The sequence below is a fragment of the Neofelis nebulosa genome, chromosome 4 (assembly GCF_028018385.1).
Source record: "Neofelis nebulosa isolate mNeoNeb1 chromosome 4, mNeoNeb1.pri, whole genome shotgun sequence".
Lineage (NCBI taxonomy): Eukaryota > Metazoa > Chordata > Mammalia > Carnivora > Felidae > Neofelis > Neofelis nebulosa.
Window position 1 is genome coordinate 163,272,634 of NC_080785.1, and position 21,108 is coordinate 163,293,741.

Consider the following 21,108-nt stretch of genomic DNA (forward strand, 5'->3'; position numbering starts at 1 on the left):
GTCTCATTTGGATAATGTGAGACACTGTAAAACCTTATGGGAATGTTGCAGGAATTAGTAATGAGTAGACCAAATCACCAAGCACAGTGTTTGATATATGAGACACTTTTAATACTTCCTATTGTGATTTGGTTCTGTCACAGACACAAGTGTACCACCTGGCGTGATTCATTACAAAAGGGAAGTGATAGGTGGGACAAAGTGTAGGAAGAGAGGAGAAACAAAGGATATCTTTAGCATGGCAACCATAAAATTCAGGGAAAAATGGATGTGTTGAATCTCTTTGCGGAATAATTGCTTACATAGGGAAACAGAGGTGAACCATCTGAATGGACATCAATGGTTAATGCTCATTTCTCATAGACATGATAAGATGTATAGCAAATAAAATGAATACATTAGACCCAGATGTATCAACACAAATAATAAAAACTCCAAAGAGAAAGTAATTCTCCTAACAAGACCTATATCATGATACAATTTAAGTGTTTTAAATAACACTGATCTTAAAACTTTAATTTCTTATTATAAAACATTTCAAGTATACAAAAAGTATAGAGAAAACAAAGTCCTGGGTATCTACCACTAAGGACCACTAAATTAAAATGTATTGCCATATTTTAGTAAATATTTTAAAGAATTAAATTAATACATATTTATTTTCCCATGTCCTCAATAACTTTTTCTTGCCCAAGGGAATCACCATATTGAATTTAGAATTCATTATTCCCTTGTGGTTTTAATATTTGAATAAAAATACATAAGCTTTTGTTTTGCATTTTAAACCTGACATATTGCGTTTGATTTTTGTTTATTTTTTAGGAAGTTTTTAAAACTTTATTTTAGAGTGAGAGAGCAACATGTGCACGAGTGGGAGAGAGAGGCAGAGAGGGAGAGGGAGAGAGAGAGAGAGAAAGAACCCCCAAGAAGTCTCCCTGCTCAGCACAGAGACTGATGCAGGGCTCAGTTCCATGACCCTGAAATCACAACCTCAGCCAAAACCAAGAGTCAGATGCTCAACCGACTGAGCCACCCTGGCACCACTACAGTTTGCTTTTAAAAATAATACATTTAAGGTCTTGGTACTTTTTTCTCTGGTTTATTAACTTTAACTATCTTACTTTATTCTAATGTCTTATTACATCACAATTTAACTTTTTTCCAGCTGAGAAGCATTTTATTGTTGCCTTTTATACACCCCCCCGACACACACACACAATGTGTAAACAATTTAAATAACATGTGGAGAACAACCAAATTCAAGACTGTGGTTGCCTCTGGGAATGGAGGGGAACAGAAAGGGCATGCTGTCTTTATTTATGTTATTTTGTTACCTTTTAAAGGTTTTTTTTTTTATTCCAGTATAGTTAACATACAGTGTTGTATTAGTTTCAGGTGTACAATTTAGTGATTCAACAATTCTACACATTACTCCGTGCTCATCACAATAAATGTACCCTTAATCTTCCTCACCTATTTCACACAGTGCCCCCAACCCCCCGCCACGTCCCTCTGATAAACAATAGTTTGTTCCATGTTATTTTGTTATTCAAGAAAAGAACTCTGTGTGAAAAATAGTATGGATGTTCCTCAAAAAGTTAAAATAGAACTACCGTATGCTACAGCAATGGAGCTACTGGGTATTTACCCAAAGAATACAGTAACACTAATTCAAAGGAACATACACTCCCTTTGTTTATAGCAGCATTATCTACAATAGCCAAAATATGGAAGCAGCTCAAATATCCATCAATTGATGAATGGAGAAAGAAGAGGTGGTGTATATGCATACAATGGAATATTTTACTCAGACATAAAAAAAGGAATGAAGTTTGCCACTTGCAACAACATGGATGGAGCTAGAGGGTATTATGCTAAGTGCAATAAGTCAGTTATAAAAAGACAAATGCCGGGGCGCCTGGGTGGCGCAGTCGGTTAAGCGTCCGACTTCAGCCAGGTCACGATCTCGCCGTCTGTGGGTTCGAGCCCCGCGTCAGGCTCTGGGCTGATGGCTCGGAGCCTGGAGCCTGTTTCCGATTCTGTGTCTCCCTCTCTCTCTGCCCCTCCCCCGTTCATGCTCTGTCTCTCTCTGTCCCAAAAATAAATTTAAAAAAGTTGAAAAAAAAAATTAAAAAAAAAAAGACAAATGCCATATGATTTTATTCATGTGGTATTTAAGAAACAAAACAAATGGGCAAAGGAAAATAAATAAGAGAAAAAGAGAGAGAGAATAAGAAACAGACTCTTAACTATGGTGAACAAACTGATGGTGAACAAACTGATGGTTACAAGAGGGGAGGTGGGGGTGGTGGTGAGTGAAATAGGGGGTGGGGATAAAGGAGTGTCCTTGTGATGAGCACCAGGTGTGGTATGAAAGTGTTGAATCACTAAATTGTACACCTGAAATGAATATTACACTGTATGTTAACTAACTGGAATTTTTTTTTTTAATTTTTTTTTTTCAACGTTTTTTATTTACTTTTGGGACAGAGAGAGACAGAGCATGAACGGGGGAGGGGCAGAGAGAGAGGGAGACGCAGAATCGGAAACAGGCTCCAGGCTCCGAGCCATCAGCCCAGAGCCTGACGCGGGGCTCGAACTCACGGACCGGACCGCGAGATCGTGACCTGGCTGAAGTCGGACGCTTAACCGACTGCGCCACCCAGGCGCCCCATAAATAAAAACTTAAAAGAACTCTGGTGGCAAAATAATCAAGTCTTAATAAATCTTCAACTTTTTTTTTTTTTTTTTTTTTAAATTTATTTTTGGGACAGAGAGAGACAGAGCATGAACGGGGGAGGGGCAGAGAGAGAGGGAGACGCAGAATCGGAAACAGGCTCCAGGCTCCGAGCCATCAGCCCAGAGCCTGACACGGGGCTCGAACTCACGGACCGCGAGATCGTGACCTGGCTGAAGTCGGACGCTTAACCGACTGCGCCACCCAGGCGCCCCAAGTCTTAATAAATCTTGAAGCATGGGTACATGCTTATTTGTTTTATTATTCTATGCTCTTTTGTCTTTTAAGTATTTCATAGATTACTAAAAAGAAACAGGTAGGCTGTGGTGTAGTTTTGGGATCTGCCTCATTCTCTACCTCCTCTTTCTCAGAATACTTACAACCAGGAAACAGTGTCAAAACCAAAGATCTCTTCTAGAAAGGAGTATCATGAGCCAGGAGAGGAAAGGAAAGGAGAGGCTGGCCATACATCTCTGTACTATGCCGAAGAAATTTTTAAAAATGTTAGAGAATTCTAGAATTTTATTCAAAATTGAGCAAAAGTGGGGCGCCTGGGTGGCGCAGTCGGTTAAGCATCCGACTTCAGCCAGGTCACGATCTCGCGGTCCGTGAGTTTGAGCCCCGCGTCGGGCTCTGGGCCGACGGCTCGGAGCCTGGAGCCTGTTTCCGATTCTGTGTCTCCCTCTCTCTCTGCCCCTCCCCCGTTCATGCTCTGTCTCTCTCTGTCCCAAAAATAAAAAAAAAAATAAAAAAAAAATTGAGCAAAAGTGGATTGCTCTTGAGAATGGAAAAAGTACCAGGACTTTAGGATCGGAGTAGGTGATTAACAGGATGAGAGATGGTCAAGCATTGGTGCAAAGGTGCAATCAAACAGGTGGAGGAGAAGATTGATGGACCATTAGGGAGGCACCTCAGAGGTGGCCCAATTCTCCTCATCTTCTGCGTGTTCTCATCTCAAAATCGCCAAATGGACCTGTAAACAAAGAACTGTCCTTATTGTAAAACATAAAGTAGGGGACTTGAGATTACCTGGGTGTCAACAGTAAGGAATAACATTCAGTTCTTCCTTGGGTGTGAAGAAGAAAAATGAAAGCCCTGTTCTCATTGAGCACAGAAAGATAGTGAAGCACTGGACTCCCGTGCAGAAATAATGGACCCTGAGACTAGCCCCAGGTGGGTGTGGCTGTTGAGTGGGGTGGTCACAGGCAGACTATTTGCAGTCTCTTTGTCCTTTGGGGGTTCAATATCCAAAGCTCCTCATTAGCCAAACTCTTTTACTCTCATGTGATCACAGGGCAGCACAAATCCTGGAGGATTGTGGCTCAGAGATGAACTCTGTTTCGTCTGATGCTCTCACTCTGAGGGGTCAAACATATGCTATCTTCTTCCTCCACAGTTCTTGGCTTACATCCATTTCAAGTCACCTACACACCCAAACACATCTTCCTTCTGCTATTAGATTCTAGTCTTTTTTAAAGGTCTGTTTTTTGTTTTTTTCATGTTTGTTTATTTACTTTGAAAGGTGGGGGAGGGGCAGAAAGAGAGGGAGAGAGAATCCCAAGCAGGCTCTATGCTGGGGACAGCCTGACACAGGGCTCCGTCTCACAAACCATGAGATCTTGACCTGAACTGAAACAAAGATCAGATGCTTAACTGACTGAGCCACCCAGAAACCCTTAAGGTATATTTAAATTCAACCCTTTTTTAATAACAATCTCAAGAAGACTTACACATACTACATTTGAGCTAAAAACATATAATTTCCTTCCATGGATAGATAAATATTACCTGGATTAATACATGTGATAATGTAGGAAATATGCCCTAAAAATGCAAACACTAAGGGCTAATGTTATGTATGGCTCATTGAGTGCTGATTTCACCTGTGCATATTATATTTAGCAGTTGCTGATATAGTCTATGTACTCAAGTGTAACAGACATTTGTTCTCTTTATAAAATTTCATTACCAACTTTTCCCAATTCAATATTAATGGCTTAAATATACTTTTTTTTTTCACATCAAGGACCATGGGTTAAAATTATGGTTCTTGGCTATCCATATTGTTGCACTAAATTACAAATTATCAGAGTAGCAGTCAATCTGTGATGCCATATGGCTCTGAGGATGTAATCGTAAGATTTGAGGACTGTTTACTTGTTGGGGGCAAGAAATTTTATTTTAGCTGTTAGGATACAATTTTTTTTTTAAAAGTAGGCTTCATGCCCAACACAAAGCCCAAAGTGAGGCTGGAACTCACAACCTAGATCAAGACCTGAGCTGAGATCAAGAGTCGGACATTAACCGACTCAGCCACTCAGGCACCCCATGTTATGAGACAATTATTAAGACATTGACAGAGACAAGTGATCAGAAGCAAGAGCCCAGATATGAATGGGCAACTTTTTTAATTGAAGAAGTGGGATTACAGTGAATGAATGAACTAATTAAAAGGTACAGGGACATAAAATGAATTTAGCTACCGATATCACATCATAGTCAAGGTCAAACTCCAGGTGGGTTCATGCCTCAAATGTACAAGCCAAAGCTATAAATCCTTTATTTTGAGGTAAGTATGGGTTATAGAAACAAGACTATTGAGAACAAACCACTCAAGAAAACATTGACAAATTCAACAGTAGTAAAACTAAGCATTTATGTTCATCCAAAACACATTGCAACTTATTTACAAAATAAAGTACAAAGTTTTTGAAACAAATTTTCAATGTATGTAACTAAAAACAATTTACCATCTCAATTAAATAAAAACTCCTATGAACGAATAAGAAAAAATAGGTAGCTCAATAGAAATACTATAAATAGATATTTCACAGAAGAGGAAAAATAAATGGCCCATAATAAGTGACAAGATACTCTCTCTCAGAACAAGAGAAATCTAAATTATTGAGATAATGTTTTACAACCACTAGATTGTTAGAGTCATGTTGGGAAGTGATGTGGATCTCAAGAAACATCATATGAGAATTAAAATTGACTCAACCACTTTGAAAAACTTGTTTGAACCACCCAAAGGAGAATAGGCCCTTATATCCAATAACTTGGTTCCTAGTATAAAACTTTCCCTCATTTTTGCCAGGAGATACGTATGAGATTATTCAAACTGTGGTATTCATAATAGTGGAAAACAAGCTACCAAATGTTCCATCCATGTAGGAATGGACTACTATTTTGTGATATCATCCTTCACAATGTCAAATTATATGATATAGAAAGTGAATAAATTAGTGCTATACCCCAGAAAAGGTTTGAAACCCAATGGCAAAATGATGCAAAAAATAAGACACAGAATTCAAACTTAAAGACTAAACTTTTAATAAGTTCAAAAAGAGGCAAATTTATTTGTATAATATAGTTAACAAATGGTATAGGGATATATACAGGGTGATAGAAAGACACAGTTGAATCCTATGAATATGTCTGTGTGTAGAGGGAACACAACAAAATACAGGCAATTTCATAGAATTCCTGGACTAAAACATTAAAGAAATGGTGCATATAGAATTCAGAATAGTGGTTACCTCTGGGACGGGAAAGGTGATGTGACTTGGAAACTCTTCGAGTATATTCTTTTTCTTTTTAAAAACATTTTTTAACGTTTATTTATTTTTGAGACAGAGCGAGACAGAGCATGAATGGGGGAGGGTCAGAGAGAGAGGGAAACACAGAATCTGAGGCAGGCTCCAGGCTCTGAGCCGTCAGCACAGAGCCCGACGCGGGGCTTGAACTCACGGACCGCGAGATCATGACCTGAGCCAAAGTCAGATGCTTAACCGACTGAGCCACCCAGGCGCCCCTCTTCAAGTATATTCTATGCTTTAACCTGGTAATGGGTATGTATGTTTTCATCATATTACCATTTAAGAACTATAGATGTATTTTATATGCCACTTCATCTATGATGTTTTAGCGAGTAAAATTGAAGTAAGGTCTTTCATATTCTGAAATACAAATATATTCTTCCACGTTCTTTTAATATTTATGTCATGTTTCTCGGACTTTGGAGTGTATCAGAAATTTACAAAGTACTTATTTACAAACTCATCCTTTCGATGTCTCTCCAGTGACACAAAGTCAGTAGTTCTCAGAGGCAGATCAGAAATCTGCAGTGTGGACAAGTGCCTCAGGCCATCCATCTGTGCAGGTGTTCTGTGGGTGTCAATGGAGAGAGTTCTGCATTAGAAGACTCACCAGGGCAGCAGGCAGGGAGCTGTCCCCCAGCTGTGGTGCTGACACAATACCTCCTCAAGGAATGGCACTCCTTTGGTTATCCTGGGAGACCTCTGTCCTTCCCCCCTAATACACACATCCATAAAGATACTTCTGTCTGATGGCTCCACATTTTTGTACTTGTGGAAAAAGTGATGGCCCCTAATGCTACCAACTTCTTTTCTCCTGTCTTATTTTACACTCAACGTCTTCTCTGCAGAAACACTGTTTTTTCATAATAACACATGATAATGTTTTGCATAAAAGCCCTAATTTAGTAGCCAACTCTTTAAGACTTCAGTCATTCCATCAATTTTACTCAGTCATATATCTCTGTGTGGACCCCTCCTGAGATGAGTGAGAAATACTGCATGGAGAGGTAACTAAAGAAATAAATTAAAACACAGATAATTCTTTTATTTTTTTAAGGTACATTCTTAATACATCAAAGAGGGGCACCTGGGTGGCTCAGTGGGTTAAGCATCTGACTCTTGATTTCTGCTCCGGTTATGATCTCAAGGTTCGTGAGATGGAGCGTCGTGTTGGGTTCTACACTGACAGTGCAGAGCCTGCTTGGGATTCTCTCTCTCCCTCTCTGCCCCTTCCCCTCCCTCTCTCTCAAAATAAGCAGGCTTTTTAAAAAAATAAATAAATGAGAAGGAATCGAAGCAAATAGAGTGTCAGAAAAAAAGATGAACACCCATTATCCTACCTACTCAATAATTAATGATTATATTGCTCAGACCAGAAAAGCTGCAGTAAAGATAAACAAATATTAATGTAGAAACAGGTGGCAAAAAGATGTGAGTTCAAAAGGATTATTAAACTTATGTATATAGATAAGATATGAAAAACTATGATACCAGTTAGATGCTGTTGAGTTCCCCAGTATGTCAGGCATCGTATTAGGTGCTTGTAATAGTTATGACAGTTGATTGTCCAACAAGAATTAACCTCAGACAGTCAGTCTAAGGCTTTGATTTTAATCATTTCTCCCACACCAGTAATTAGATTAAGAAGGAGCATATGATTCTCTTCTCAGCGATGAGACTTAAGGGGATATCTTCTGAATGATGCCATGGAAAGACCAATTATCAAATAGCTCAGGGAAAGACAGTATTCTGTCCCTGGGCATCATGACTGAATATGACACCTGTGTCTGCTGCCACCATCTGTCCTTGAATGAAGCCACTCCATCTAAAGCTAAATAAATTCCTACTCTCCCATCCATGTACATTCCCTATCTCTGAAGTCCCTGTATGAAAAATAGCTCCTGGAGAACCTGAGTGGCTCATTCGGTAAATACTCTGGTTCTTGATCTCGGTTCAGGTCACAATCTCATGATTTGTGAGATCAAGCCCCAAATGGGGCTCTGTGCTGACAGCATGGAGCCTGCTTGGGATTCTCTCTCCCTCTCTTTCTGCCCTTCCCTTCATGCTCATGTTCTCTCTCTCTCTCTCTCTCAAAATAAACAGTAAACTTAAAAGAAGAAGAAGAAGAAGAGGGGTGCCTGGGTGGCTCAGTCAGTTAAGCGTCCGACTTCGGCTCAGGTCATGATCACACAGTTTGTGAGTTTGAGACCCACATCGGGCTCTGCACTAATAGCTTAGAGACTGGAGCTGGCTTAGGATTCTGTGTCTCCTTCTCTCTCTGCCCCTCCCCCAATTATACTCTGTCTCTCACTCTCAAAAATAAATATTAAAAAAAATTTTAAAAGAAGAAAAAAGATAGCTAACTTTCTTGTTTGCGAATATTAAAGAAATTGTTCTTTTTATTATAAGAACCAAAGACTTTCAGTTTCAAGTTCACATATCTGACAACTGCCTAAAACCACTGAGATAATCAGATTTCACTGATGCTACAGATGATAAAACTGAGTTTGGTGGATTCTTATGTTGCTCCAGAGAGATAGAGTTTGAGAGAGACAACTCTCAGTGATTACTGCATGGGGGTAAGAAAGGCCAGCTTTCTTGCCTCACGGTGTATGCCTGTCAGGGGGAAGATTCTCACGGTCCTAGCTGTGGGATAAGGTGGAAGCTAGTCTGTACCTGTAACCATGACGTTGCATATACCTTTTGCCTGCCCTATCCATCTTCTCCCACCTTATTCTTAACATGCTATCCCCCAAAATCACTATAACAAGATCCCAGGATTCAGGTTCTCCCTCTATGGAACATGACCCAAAAAAACTGATTTTAGACATTTGAAATCACTTGTCAAACATCACAAAATCAGATATGAAGCCCAAGTTGATGCGGCCATCATGTTATCTAGTCATTTTAGATGATCTTGGTGATAGATCTGAAACACCAGAATACCTTTTACTTTGACTCATTCTAAAAATCTGACCCAAATATGATGACAGAATCATTAAATAAAAGTTATCCTACCTGATGATTCTTCTCAAGGCTTCCTTCATATCCCTGTTACGCAGGCTATAAATAAAGGGGTTCATCAATTGAGGAACCACAGTGTACATCACTGAAGCTACTGAAGTCTTTCTGGAAGAGTCAGTAACTGCAGAACTAATGTACACCCCTAATCCTGTCCCATAGAACAAGGAAACAACTAAGAGATGAGACCCACAGGTGGAAAAGGCTTTATAATTTCTGCCAGCTGATGGCATTCTTAAAAGTGAAGATAGAATTTTAGTATAAGAGAAAATGATCCCAAAGAGAGAAATACCACTCAGTGTACTAGCCATAAAATTAGCCAAGAGGGTATTGATGAAGGAATCAGAACATGCAAGCTTGATGACCTGTGCAAGTTCACAGAAAAAGTGGGGGATTTCCAAGTCAATGCAGAAGGACAATTGCAACACCATCATACTGTGGAGGAGGGCATCCATGATGCTAACATACAAGGGGAGTAGAATTAACAATCCACAGAGGCAGGCGTTCATGATGACTGTGTACCTCAGTGGGTGACAAATGGCAACATAGCGGTCATAGGCCATTGCTGCAAGGAGAAAATTTTCAAAACCAAGAAAAACCAAGACAAAGCAGATCTGGGTGATGCAGCCTGTGTAACTTATGTGCCGATTCTGTGCCTGGATGTTCACCAGCATCTTTGGGATCATGGTTGTGCTTAAACAGATGTCAGTAAAGGACAGGTTGGAGAGGAAGAAGTACATGGGGGTGTGGAGGTGGGAGTCAGAGATGACAGCCAGGATAACGACCAGGTTTCCCAAGATGGTGACCAGGTACATGAGCAGGAATAGGCAGAAGAGTATGGGCTGCAGTTCTGGATCCTCGGTCAATCCCAGAAGAAGAAACTCTGATACATCCGTTTGGTTTCTGGGTTCCATGTTGTTGATATAAAATATTGGGTGACAAGAGAATAAAATGTATGGCCACTGGACCAACAGCAGCAGTACCTGGGAATTTGTTGGAAATTGCAATTTTTGGACTCCAGACTTATTGAGGAAAAGCTCCAGGGTGGGTGATCAGCAGTCTACTTTAACAAGGTCTCCAATGATTCTGACATATGATAAAGTCTGAGAACTGCTGTTCTAGAAAAATGTTTATCTATATTGTGAACCTAAATGGATATTTGAATCTTTCCCTCTGTGTATTTCTCCCTGCATCCTTCTTCTTTCTCTCATCTTCTTCCCTCCATTCAGTTAATCAGCCAAAATTCTAATGAGCAATGAATGTCTAACACATTGTGTCAAGAATGAAATAGAGAAGACATGGCATTATTCCTTTAGAATTATTCCACACCTTCAAACAATCAGAAATATAAGAATAAAATTACAAAATTAGTCTCATCTTTAGGGATCTTCTTCCACTAATACAGTAGGTGACATATGATTACAAACAACAACAACAACAACAACAACAACAACAACAACAAAAAGCCCAAGCTAAATGGGAGAAAGGATGAAATGCATAGACATATAAAAATAATAGCAATTCGTCTTTGGAAGACAGACTCATAAGATGACACTGGCACCAGACATCCTAAGAGGCTTGTCCCTGTGCAATAGTGATTGTCTTTTCTTGTGGGACACAGTGGCCATCAGAGGATCAATCACTTGGTATAATACTTAGATCCACACACTCTGAACTGAATCCAGGCTCCAGTACTTGCTTTGTGAATAGGGAAAAGGTTTTAACTGTATTAGAATCTCGGTATTCTTGTGTGTATATTAGGAACTATCAGAATACTTTATGGAGTTGTGATGATAAAAAATGAATAGGCCTGGGGCGCCTGGGTGGCTCAGTCGGTTAAGCGTCCGACTTCGGCTCAGGTCATGATCTCACGGTCTGTGAGTTCGAGCCCCGTGTCGGGCTCTGTGCTGACCGCTCAGAGCCCGGAGCCTGTTTCAGATTCTGTGTCTCCCTCTCTCTCTGCCCCTCCCCTGTTCATGCTCTGTCTCTCTCTGTCTCAAAAATAAATAAACGTTAAAATAAAAAAAAAAGAAAGAAAAAAATGAATAGGCTTAAATCAGTCTGCACAGTGTTTAGCTAATGAGACCCTCATAGTGACATTTCCTATTGTGATTTTTTTTTCTGTCATAAACAAAGCATCTGGCATGTTTCACTCCTAGGATGGGTTGGGGCAAGTTGAGGAAAAAGAAAAGTAAGAAGACATCCTTAGTGTGATAATTGCAAATTTCAGGAATGGGTTTACGTGCTGAAACTCCCTTGGAGAATCTTGATCATATTACAGGGGAAAGGGGGGAATATCAATATATCAATGTTTATTTGGCATGGACATAAAGCAATTAAAATAAATTAAATATTACAAGAAATTGGATCTGTGAATCAATATAAGAAATGAAAACCAACAAGAGATAAAATTATTCATATAAAATACCATAAATATATACACACATATCATATACATATACACACATACAACATGAAAGCATGCTTGGGGGACACCATTACACTGCTGTTTCCTCTGTGAGGGGGAAATAAGGGGTACAAGAAAAGAATGCCTTCTGCATTTACATTATTTTGTTAATTAAAAAAATAGACATGAGATGATATAGTAGAATGCCAACACGTGTTAATTCTGGAAATGTGTTAATGGTAGCATATTAAATGTATTGTTATAATATCTATGCCATTCTTATAATTTAAAATATATGGTATTTTTATGAAAAGGAATGTGCAGATAAAGGAGATAGCCTGCTCTGTCTGAGTCTACACTTCTTTCTTCTAGGTCTTCACAACCAGGCTACAAATATAACACCAAGGTTCTTCTGTATAATGTACGGGAGTTAAAATGAAGCTGATATCTCTCCCTTCCGCCACCAAAGGATACAAGTAAGTGTCAGAGAATTTCATAATAGTCATCATGTTTGTGAAGGGGAGGATTTAAGCTCATGAGCAAAATGGTTCCTGCCATTAAATAGACGGAATAGAAAATTAGCAGAATAAGAGCCTCATTAGCATTGTTGAGGAGGTACGAAATAACATGTCAAGATGATGATATTCAAGCAGGAGTCCCATTGGGGATTTAGTACTGGTCATCTTAGGCATGGACTCTCCGGATGGCTATGCAGGGTTACAACTCTAGTAAACACCTTCCCTCATGTCCAAAGCATTGTCTAAGGGACTCTCTGTTACCTGGCTGACATCATTGCTGGATGACACTTGACATCTTCTCTGGATTTGAATGATGGAAACAGAAGGTCTGCTCTGATAGGGGCAGAGCGATCGAGTGAAGCCCCACATTTCTAGGCAAGTGGGATCATTTCTGGGAGGTGCCTCACGTGTTGTTTCCTGACTGGGCAGGGCTGTTGAGTGAGGTGGTCATAGACAGACTATTTGCAGTCTCTGCATCCCTGAGGGTTCAATATCCAAAGCTCCTCATTAGATAAACACTTTTATTGTTATTTGGATCCCAGGACAGTGTAGATCCTTAAAGACTAAAACTATAGAAGAATAGAATTCAGGATAGTTGATCCCTGACCCCGTGAGGTCACACACACACACACACACACACACACGCCATGTAGTTCTCTCCATCTGTTCATGCTCACCCCCATTTCACATACTTTGCATGTGTGGACACACCATCCTTCTCTAATTGGATTCCTGTCTTTAAATTTTTTTATGTTTATTTTATATGAAAGAGAGAGCACAAGCGGGGTAGGGGCAGAGAGAAAGATGGAGACAGAATCTGAAGTAGGATCAAAGCTCTGAGCTGTCAGCACAGAGCATGATGCCGGGCTCAAACTCAGGAGCCATGAGATGATGACCTGAGCTGAAGTCGGATGCTCAACCAACTGAGCCACCCAGGCGCCCTTGGATTCCTGTCTTTAGATATAAGCAAGGGCATCTCTATCTAATTAGTGATATCAGGAAACCAGATTCTAACTCTAAGTGTGAAAATATGTTTATATATGTGGGTATAAAAATATATATTTATAAATACAGATAGCTACATAAAAATGCAAACAGTGATGATTTTTTTCCAAGAGTCATTGAATGTTTCTTGAACATTAATTTTCATTCTGTATATTTCATATGGCAGATTTGAGTCTATAATCTGTAAGCAATTCTGACTGTGATCAATATAGACAAGACTTTAGAATTTCATAAACAACATTTTCAATTTCATCATGATGGTTTCAGTGTACATTTTTTTCACATCAGTGGATCATGGGTTGAAATTATGACACTTTTTAAAAAATAGAGTTATGGGAAATTACAATGTCATGGAGAAGGCAATAGTATGCTGGTTCATCCATATTCTCCATGAAATGAGTGTGATTTCAGCCATAATTTAATAGGTAAAGATGCTGCTTCATGTTAATACTTAATTACAAACTTTCCATTATTTAATGAATTTAATATATTCATGCACTTATCAATTTATTTTTATCACATGTTAACTTTTCTATATAACTTCATTTTTAAATCAATAGAGTTCTTGCTCTAGTATTTGAAACCAACATGAGACAATGTGGCATTTGAATGTCATCCCTTGGGGCACCTGCATGGCTCAGTTGGTTGAACATCTGACTCTTGATTTCAGCTCAGGTCAGGATCTCATGGTTCATGAGTTCAAGCTATGCCTGGGGTTCCCCACTGACATGCAAAGACTGCTTGGGATTCTCTCTCTTTCCCTTTCACTCTGCCCCTCCTCTGTTTGCACATGTGCTCTCTCTCTCTCTCTCTCTCTCTCTCTGTCTCTCTCTCTCTCTCAAAATAAATGGGTGAACTTAAAATAAGTAATTTCTTTAAAAAAATAAGAGAAGAGATAACATGTTGGCAAAGGTGTGGAGAAAAGGGAATGCTTGTGCACTGTTGGTGGGATGCAAATTGCTACAGCTACAATGGAAAACAGTATGGAGGTTCCTCAAAAAATTAAAAATAAAGCTACTATATGATCCAGCAATTCCACTTCTTGGTATAGATCCAAAGGAATTAAGATCAGGATCTTGTAGTGATATCTCCTCTAGCATGTTCACTGCAGCATTATTCACAATGGCCAAGTTATGAAAACAACCTAAGTGTCAGCAGATGAATGGGTAAAGAAAACATAGTATATATACAGCAAAATATTATTCAGCCATGAAAAAGTAGGAAATCCTGTCTTTTGTGACAACTTGGATGAACCTTGAGGACATTATGCTGAATAAAATGAGTCAAACAGAGAAAGACAAATACTGCATGATGTTATATGTGGAAAATCTAAAAGAGTTAAACTCACAGAAACAGCCACCAGGGGCTGGAAAGTGGGGAAAATAGATGTTGGTCAAAGGATATAAAACTTCAGTTATAAAATTAACAGATTCTGGGGATCTAGTATAGATCATGATAATTATAGCTAATAGCAGTATATTATATACTTAAATATTGATAAGAGAGTAGAATCTTAAATATTCTCACCACTAGAGAAATGGTAATTAAGTGCCAGGATGGAGGTTTTACCCATGCAATGGTATAAAATCTGCACATTGTATACCTTAATTTTACACAATGTTATATATAATTATATCTTAGTAAAGCTGGGAGAAAATGACCAAATACTGGAAATTAAATACTGGCTGCATAAATCCAATTTCTGTCACCATGGTTACATTGCCTCCTCTTTTTTTCTGGGTCATTTCCATTTCTGTTTATCTTATAAGGACACATGTGATTCTATTTAGGGCTACCCAGAAAATAGGGGAATAAGCTAATATACAAAGACTCCAAATAAGTACAATTCACTCTTTTAACACAAAATGTTAATACGTTAGAGGACTAAGACATGGACAAATTCTTTTGAGGACCACCATACAACCTGTTGCCATTGTGGTTCTAGTTGACTCTTCTAGTTGACTCTGTGGAAAATTCTATAATCATCTGACTCAAGAAAGGACAGTCAAAATTCTTTCTCTGAGAATCATGCCCAAATATGACATCTCCATCTGGTGCCACTACCTCATGACCCTGAGGAGAACCAATCCTAGGTCAGTAGAACCCATGGAGGACTGAATGAATCTCTACTACCCTGTTCCTGTACATTCCCTGCCTCTAAGTGCCTGTAATGAAAGATAGCTCTCTATATTGTTGGTAATATTAGAGTTAGGGATTCTTTTTCTTATTGCAACTGAAGATTTCATCACTGATAAAGTTTGAATATCTCACAATCATCTCAAACCACTGAGATAATGTAATCACATAATTTTCATAGATAATACAATGAAATATGGTAGGTGATGAATTTCCTCACAAACATACAGTTTATAGTCAACAAATTAATTACTAAATAGGTGTATAAAAGGTCAATTCCCCTACTGTATTATAGGTATAACTCCTAAGTGCAATTGCCATGGCCCTACACTGAAATCAGGTGGAAGCTAGTCTCTAGATATGACCACAGTCTTGCTTCAATAGTTTCCCTGTCCTATATACTTTCTTCAGTATTCTTTCTGACAGTGATCCAAAACAAAACAAAAAAACAAAACAAAACAAAACAAAAGAAACCAAACCCAAAAAACCATTATAACTAGAACTCTTGCCTCAGGCTCTGCTTCTGCATAAAACCCAAGCAAAGAAGCTGAATTTAGAGAATTGAAATCATGTGTCAAACATCATAAGACTAATCAAAAAAAGCAAAGTATGTTTCAACCCCAAGTTAAGATTAGCTTGAGCAATCTGTTGCCTGGCTAGCTTAGAAGAATTCGGTGATGGAAGAATCAAGAATTATGGCTCATCCAGTATTCCTATCCCTTTGCCTCCTTCTAGAAACCCAAGTCCAAAACATATGGCACAATCACAGCAAAGAAGGCATACCATTGATGAGTTTTCTCAAGGCTCCCTTCATGTCTCTGTTCCGCAGGCTATAGATAAAGGGGTTCATCATTTGAGGAACCACAACATACATCACTGAAGCTACTGCAGTCTTCTTGGGAGAGTCAGTAACTACAGAACTAATGTACACTCCAACAACTGTTCCATAGAACAAAGAAACAACTGACAAGTGAGACCCACAGGTGGAAAAAGCTTTGAGCTTTCCCCCTGCTGATGGCACTCTCAAAACAGAGGAAACAATTTGAGTATAAGAGAAAATGATTCCGGAGAGAGGAATACCACCAAATAGGCTAGCTACAAAATATATCAGGATGTTATTGATGAGGGTATCAGAACATGCGAGTTTGATGACCTGAGCAAGTTCACAGAAGAAGTGAGGGATTTCCAAGTCCTTGCAGAAGGATAACCGCAGCACCATCAGGCTATGGAGCAAGGCAACCACAACGCTAAAGAACAGTGAGAGTAGAATCAGCAGAACACAGAGTTGGGGGTTCATGATAACGGTGTACCTCAAGGGGTGACAAATGGCCACATAGCGATCATAGGCCATTGCTGCAAGGAGAAAATTTTCAAAACCACCCAAAGCCAGGACAAATCCAACCTGGGTGAGACAGCCTCTATACGTGATGCTCTGATTCTGTGCCTGGATGTTCACCAACATCTTTGGGATCGTGGTTGTGCTTAAACAGATGTCAGTAAAGGACAGGTTGGAGAGGAAGAAGTACATGGGGGTGTGGAGGTGTGAGTCAGAGATGACGGCCAGGATGATGAGCAGGTTTCCCAGGATGGTGACCAGGTACATGGACAGGAACAGGCTGAATAGGAAGGGCTGCAGTTCTGGATCATCTGTCAATCCCAGGAGAAGAAATTCTGGAACACCTGTGCGATTTCTGGGTTCCATTTTGAAGAATCTAATGGAAATGGAAAAGATGGGTTAAAAATAAGATAAAGTGAATAGTCCCTGGATGAGCAACAGTAGCATCATCTGGGAAATAGTTAGAAATGCAAATTCTTGGTATCACTCCAGATACACTGCTGATAAACTCTGAAGTAAGGACCAGCAATCTAAGTCTTAACAAACCTTCCAGATAAATTTGATATACATTGAAGTTGGAGAGCCAATGCTTAAACAAAAAGAAATCTTTATGTATATGGTGAACCCAAGAGAATATTCAAATCGTTCCCTCTGCTAATTTCTCCCTTCATCATCATCTCTTACTTTGCTCCACTCAAAGTTTTGCTTTGCTTTTTATTGATCACCAACTCTTTTTCACACATTGTGCCTAGTGCTAAGACTGAAACAAAGAATAAACTATGGCACTTCCTTCAGAAATATTCCTCATCTCAAACATACAGAAAGACGAGAATAAAGTTATCCAATCTCTGTTAAGAGTTTGGTGTCCAAACCTTGGAATGCCTCAGAATCAACTGAAGGGTTTGTCAAATTACAGATGAGTTACATCGTACCATCACTCCATTTATCTATAGGAAAACTTAGGTGGGGTGAAGTACACAGTGCCTGGAAAAGATAAGATGTTAAGTGGTTTGACAGCTCAGCTGACTGTCTAGGCCAATTATTGGTAATGCCTCTGGATAATACAGAATTAGCATTCCTAAACCAACACCCAGATTTCATAAAACTTCCTTTAAAATCTTAATGTAGTCATCTTGAACAATGCCCCAAATCTTTTCCCTTGTCTACAGCACATGTCCACCCCTACTCATGAAGTATGGTATAGTAGGTGCACGACATCCATCCCAGTATCTGCTCTGTACCTCAGCAAAGATTAGAAAATGTTGCCTAGGGGCGCCTGGGTGGCGCAGTCGGTTAAGCGTCCGACTTCAGCCAGGTCACGATCTCGCGGTCTGTGAGTTCGAGCCCCGCGTCAGGCTCTGGGCTGATGGCTCGGAGCCTGGAGCCTGTTTCCGGTTCTGTGTCTCCCTCTCTCTCTGCCCCTCCCCCGTTCATGCTATGTCTCTCTCTGTCCCAAAAATAAATAAAAAAAAAACGTTGAAAAAAAAAATTAAAAAAAAAAAAAAAAAGAAAATGTTGCCTATATGGGTGTCTGGGTGGCTCAGTCGGTTAAGTGTCTGACTTCAGCTCAGGTCATGATCTCGCGGTCCGTGAGTTTGAGCCCTGCGTTGGGCTCTGTGCTGACAGTTCAGAGCCTGGAGCCTGCTTCAGATTCTGTGTCCCTCTCTCTTTCTGCCCCTACTCCTGCTCACACTCTGTCTCTGTCTTTCTGTCTCTCTCAAAAATAAATAAACATTAAAAAAATTAAAAAAAGAAAGAAAATGTTGCCTGTAAACTTGAAGCTGATAATCCCCATAAAAACACTACTCACCTGCACTAGCAATTAATTCTAGGAGAAGCTGGGCAAATATCAGTGCATTCTCTACCTTATCCTAAGGAGACTTTTTCCCTAGGTGATGAGGGCAGGCATATCATTAAAAAACAAACAAACAAACAAACAAACAACAGTTAAATGAGAGAAAAAGCATAGGCTTCTAAAAAATGGGTGAAAATAGGGGCACCTGGGTGGCTCAGTTGGTTAGGCATCCGACTTCGGCTCAGGTCATCTCACAGTTTGTGGGTTCGAACCCCACGTTGGGCTCTGTGCTGACAGCTCAAAGCCTGGAGCTTGCTTCGGATTCTGTGTCTCCCTCTCTCTCTCTGCTCCTCCCCCACTCATACTCTCTCTCTCTCTCTCTCTCTCTCTCAAAAATAAATAAAGCTTAAAAAATTAAAAACAAATAGGTGAAAATAGCAACAATTATTGGTCCTTGGAAGACAGAGAATTATAAGCTAAGACAGACTTATATGGTACTTACAAGATAATTGGGCATCCTTAACAAAATTGCTTCTGTGAAGCAGTGGTCAAGATGGAAGTAGCCATGACAACCTTTATCATTTGGTGCATTACTTAGACTTAAACACTGAATTTAATTTCGATCAGTACTTGATTGGGGGTAGGGAGAATTGTTCACCTGTATGAAAAGTCTAGTGTCCTCATTTGTATAATGGGAACGATCACAAAACCTCATAGGGAAGTTGCAGTGATGGAAATGAATAGAGACACATCTGACACAGTACTCAGTGTATGGGACCCTCATGCTAATATTTCCTATTGTGCGTGTGTGTTTTTTCCTTCCAACAACAACGGCACCTTGTATATTTCAGTCCTCACAAGGAAGCAGTGGGGTGGGGCCAGTTGAGGAAAGACAACAGAAAGGAAGAACCCTAGCATCATAACTGCAAATTTCAGGGAAAAGATTTTGAGCTGGGAACATTTATCGTGTAGAAGAAGAATGAAGGAATCATCAACCATATCAATATTTATTTCAGATGAACATATGATGAAATATATAGCAATTAAAATAACATGATAAAATGTATTAGATATACAAATTAGTATAAATAATGAAAACCTATAAGAGAAATATTTTCAAGTGACAAAGTATACATCATTAGAAAATTTTTAATTTATTTTGTACTGTCGTAAGGAATAATCCATAATAAACATAAACTTAATGGGTTTTGTTTTTATTATGGATTATTCAAGTGAAAAAAAGACCCACAGAGATAAATGAAGGATGGTACCCACCAATCAACAGTATAAAATTCATACCCATCACCATCTTCAATCTAAGTGTTTTTATTGCAATAAATATTACAATATTATAAATATGTGAAGCCCCCACATCATGTATTTGAACAATCTTGATTCTTTTCTTTCCCCAGGGGAGTCACTACATGAACTTCATGTACATTGAAGCATTTTTTTTACTATAATTTGTATTATTGTTAATATGGTAACATAAACAACTACATTATTTTCAATTTTGAAAGTTTATATAAACAAAACCATATAGTTCATGTCATTTACATTTGGCATTCTTATGTAATTTATCTTCTTTATTATTAAAATATTTAACCTCACTTTATTAATTTTTTTTTCAACGTTTTTTATTTATTTTTGGGACAGAGAGAGACAGAGCATGAACGGGGAGGGTCAGAGAGAGAGGGAGACACAGAATCGGAAACAGGCTCCAGGCGCTGAGCCATCAGCCCAGAGCCTGACGCGGGGCTCGAACTCACTGACTGCGAGATCGTGACCTGGCTGAAGTCGGACGCTTAACTGACTGCGCCACCCAGGCGCCCCTCACTTTATTAATTTTAATTGCCAGAGAGTAATCCACTGTATTGTTATGTTATGATTTATTTCTCCATTCCCTAACTGATAGGTAATATGGTTAATGCCTTTTATCCTGTATATGTTTATGAAGACATGTACAATATAAAGCCATGTCCATCACATTCAAGATGATGTTGTCTCTGAGACGGGAGTAACAAGAACTGAGAATACAAAAGAAATGGCTTCTGTAAGCATATTATGTCGTTAAAAAGACATGAACTTTGTATAGCAAAATGTCAACATTTGTTGATTCTGGAGTGCATTGGAGGGTGTTTTAAAATGTATTGTACTATCTCTGTTGTTCTTCTTTAAAATAATTGGTAATTTTATAAAGTGAAAGAGGTATATTAAGAAAGCAGCCAGCTAGACCTCTCTGTCTCCACTTTCTCCCCACCGTCCTCAGCAAGCTACGGGGATAATAAGACTCTTCTGTGGAATGGTGTATCGAGAATCAGGAATGCAAATAAAAGGAAAAGCTGACCAAAACCCTTCCTCATGACTACCACAAAAATTCAAGTAAATTCCAGAAAGTTTCATAACAGTCATCTTGTTTGAGAAGGGACAGATTTCTGCTCAGGAGAATAACGGATGCTGCCATTTTCTAGGGAGATTAGGAGACCAGCAGACTGAGAACAGGGTGAGTATCACTGCAAACATAGATGAGAACTTGTCAGCAAGAAGGCTGGAG

At 39.2% G+C, this 21,108-nt stretch overlaps 2 protein-coding genes across 2 annotated transcripts; both read right to left on the reverse strand.

Moving 5' to 3' along the window:
- Positions 1-9,350: 9,350 nt before the first annotated feature.
- LOC131511066 (olfactory receptor 7G2-like) lies at positions 9,351-10,299 on the reverse strand. Its single transcript, XM_058728901.1, has one exon. It carries the CDS (start codon positions 10,269-10,271, stop codon positions 9,351-9,353), a length of 921 nt encoding a protein of 306 aa, XP_058584884.1. The 5' UTR covers positions 10,272-10,299.
- Positions 10,300-16,186: 5,887 nt separating this feature from the next.
- On the reverse strand, positions 16,187-17,140 carry LOC131511076 (olfactory receptor 7G2-like). Its single transcript, XM_058728912.1, has one exon. The coding sequence runs from the start codon at positions 17,123-17,125 to the stop codon at positions 16,187-16,189; it is 939 nt and encodes a 312-aa protein (XP_058584895.1). The 5' UTR covers positions 17,126-17,140.
- Between the last annotated feature and the right edge of the window lie 3,968 nt (positions 17,141-21,108).

Bases quoted from the DNA above. Each gene is read 5' to 3' on its own strand.
- LOC131511076 (XM_058728912.1), bottom strand. From the start codon at position 17,125: ATGGAACCCAGAAATCGCACAGGTGTTCCAGAATTTCTTCTCCTGGGA.
- LOC131511066 (XM_058728901.1), bottom strand. From the start codon at position 10,271: ATGGAACCCAGAAACCAAACGGATGTATCAGAGTTTCTTCTTCTGGGA.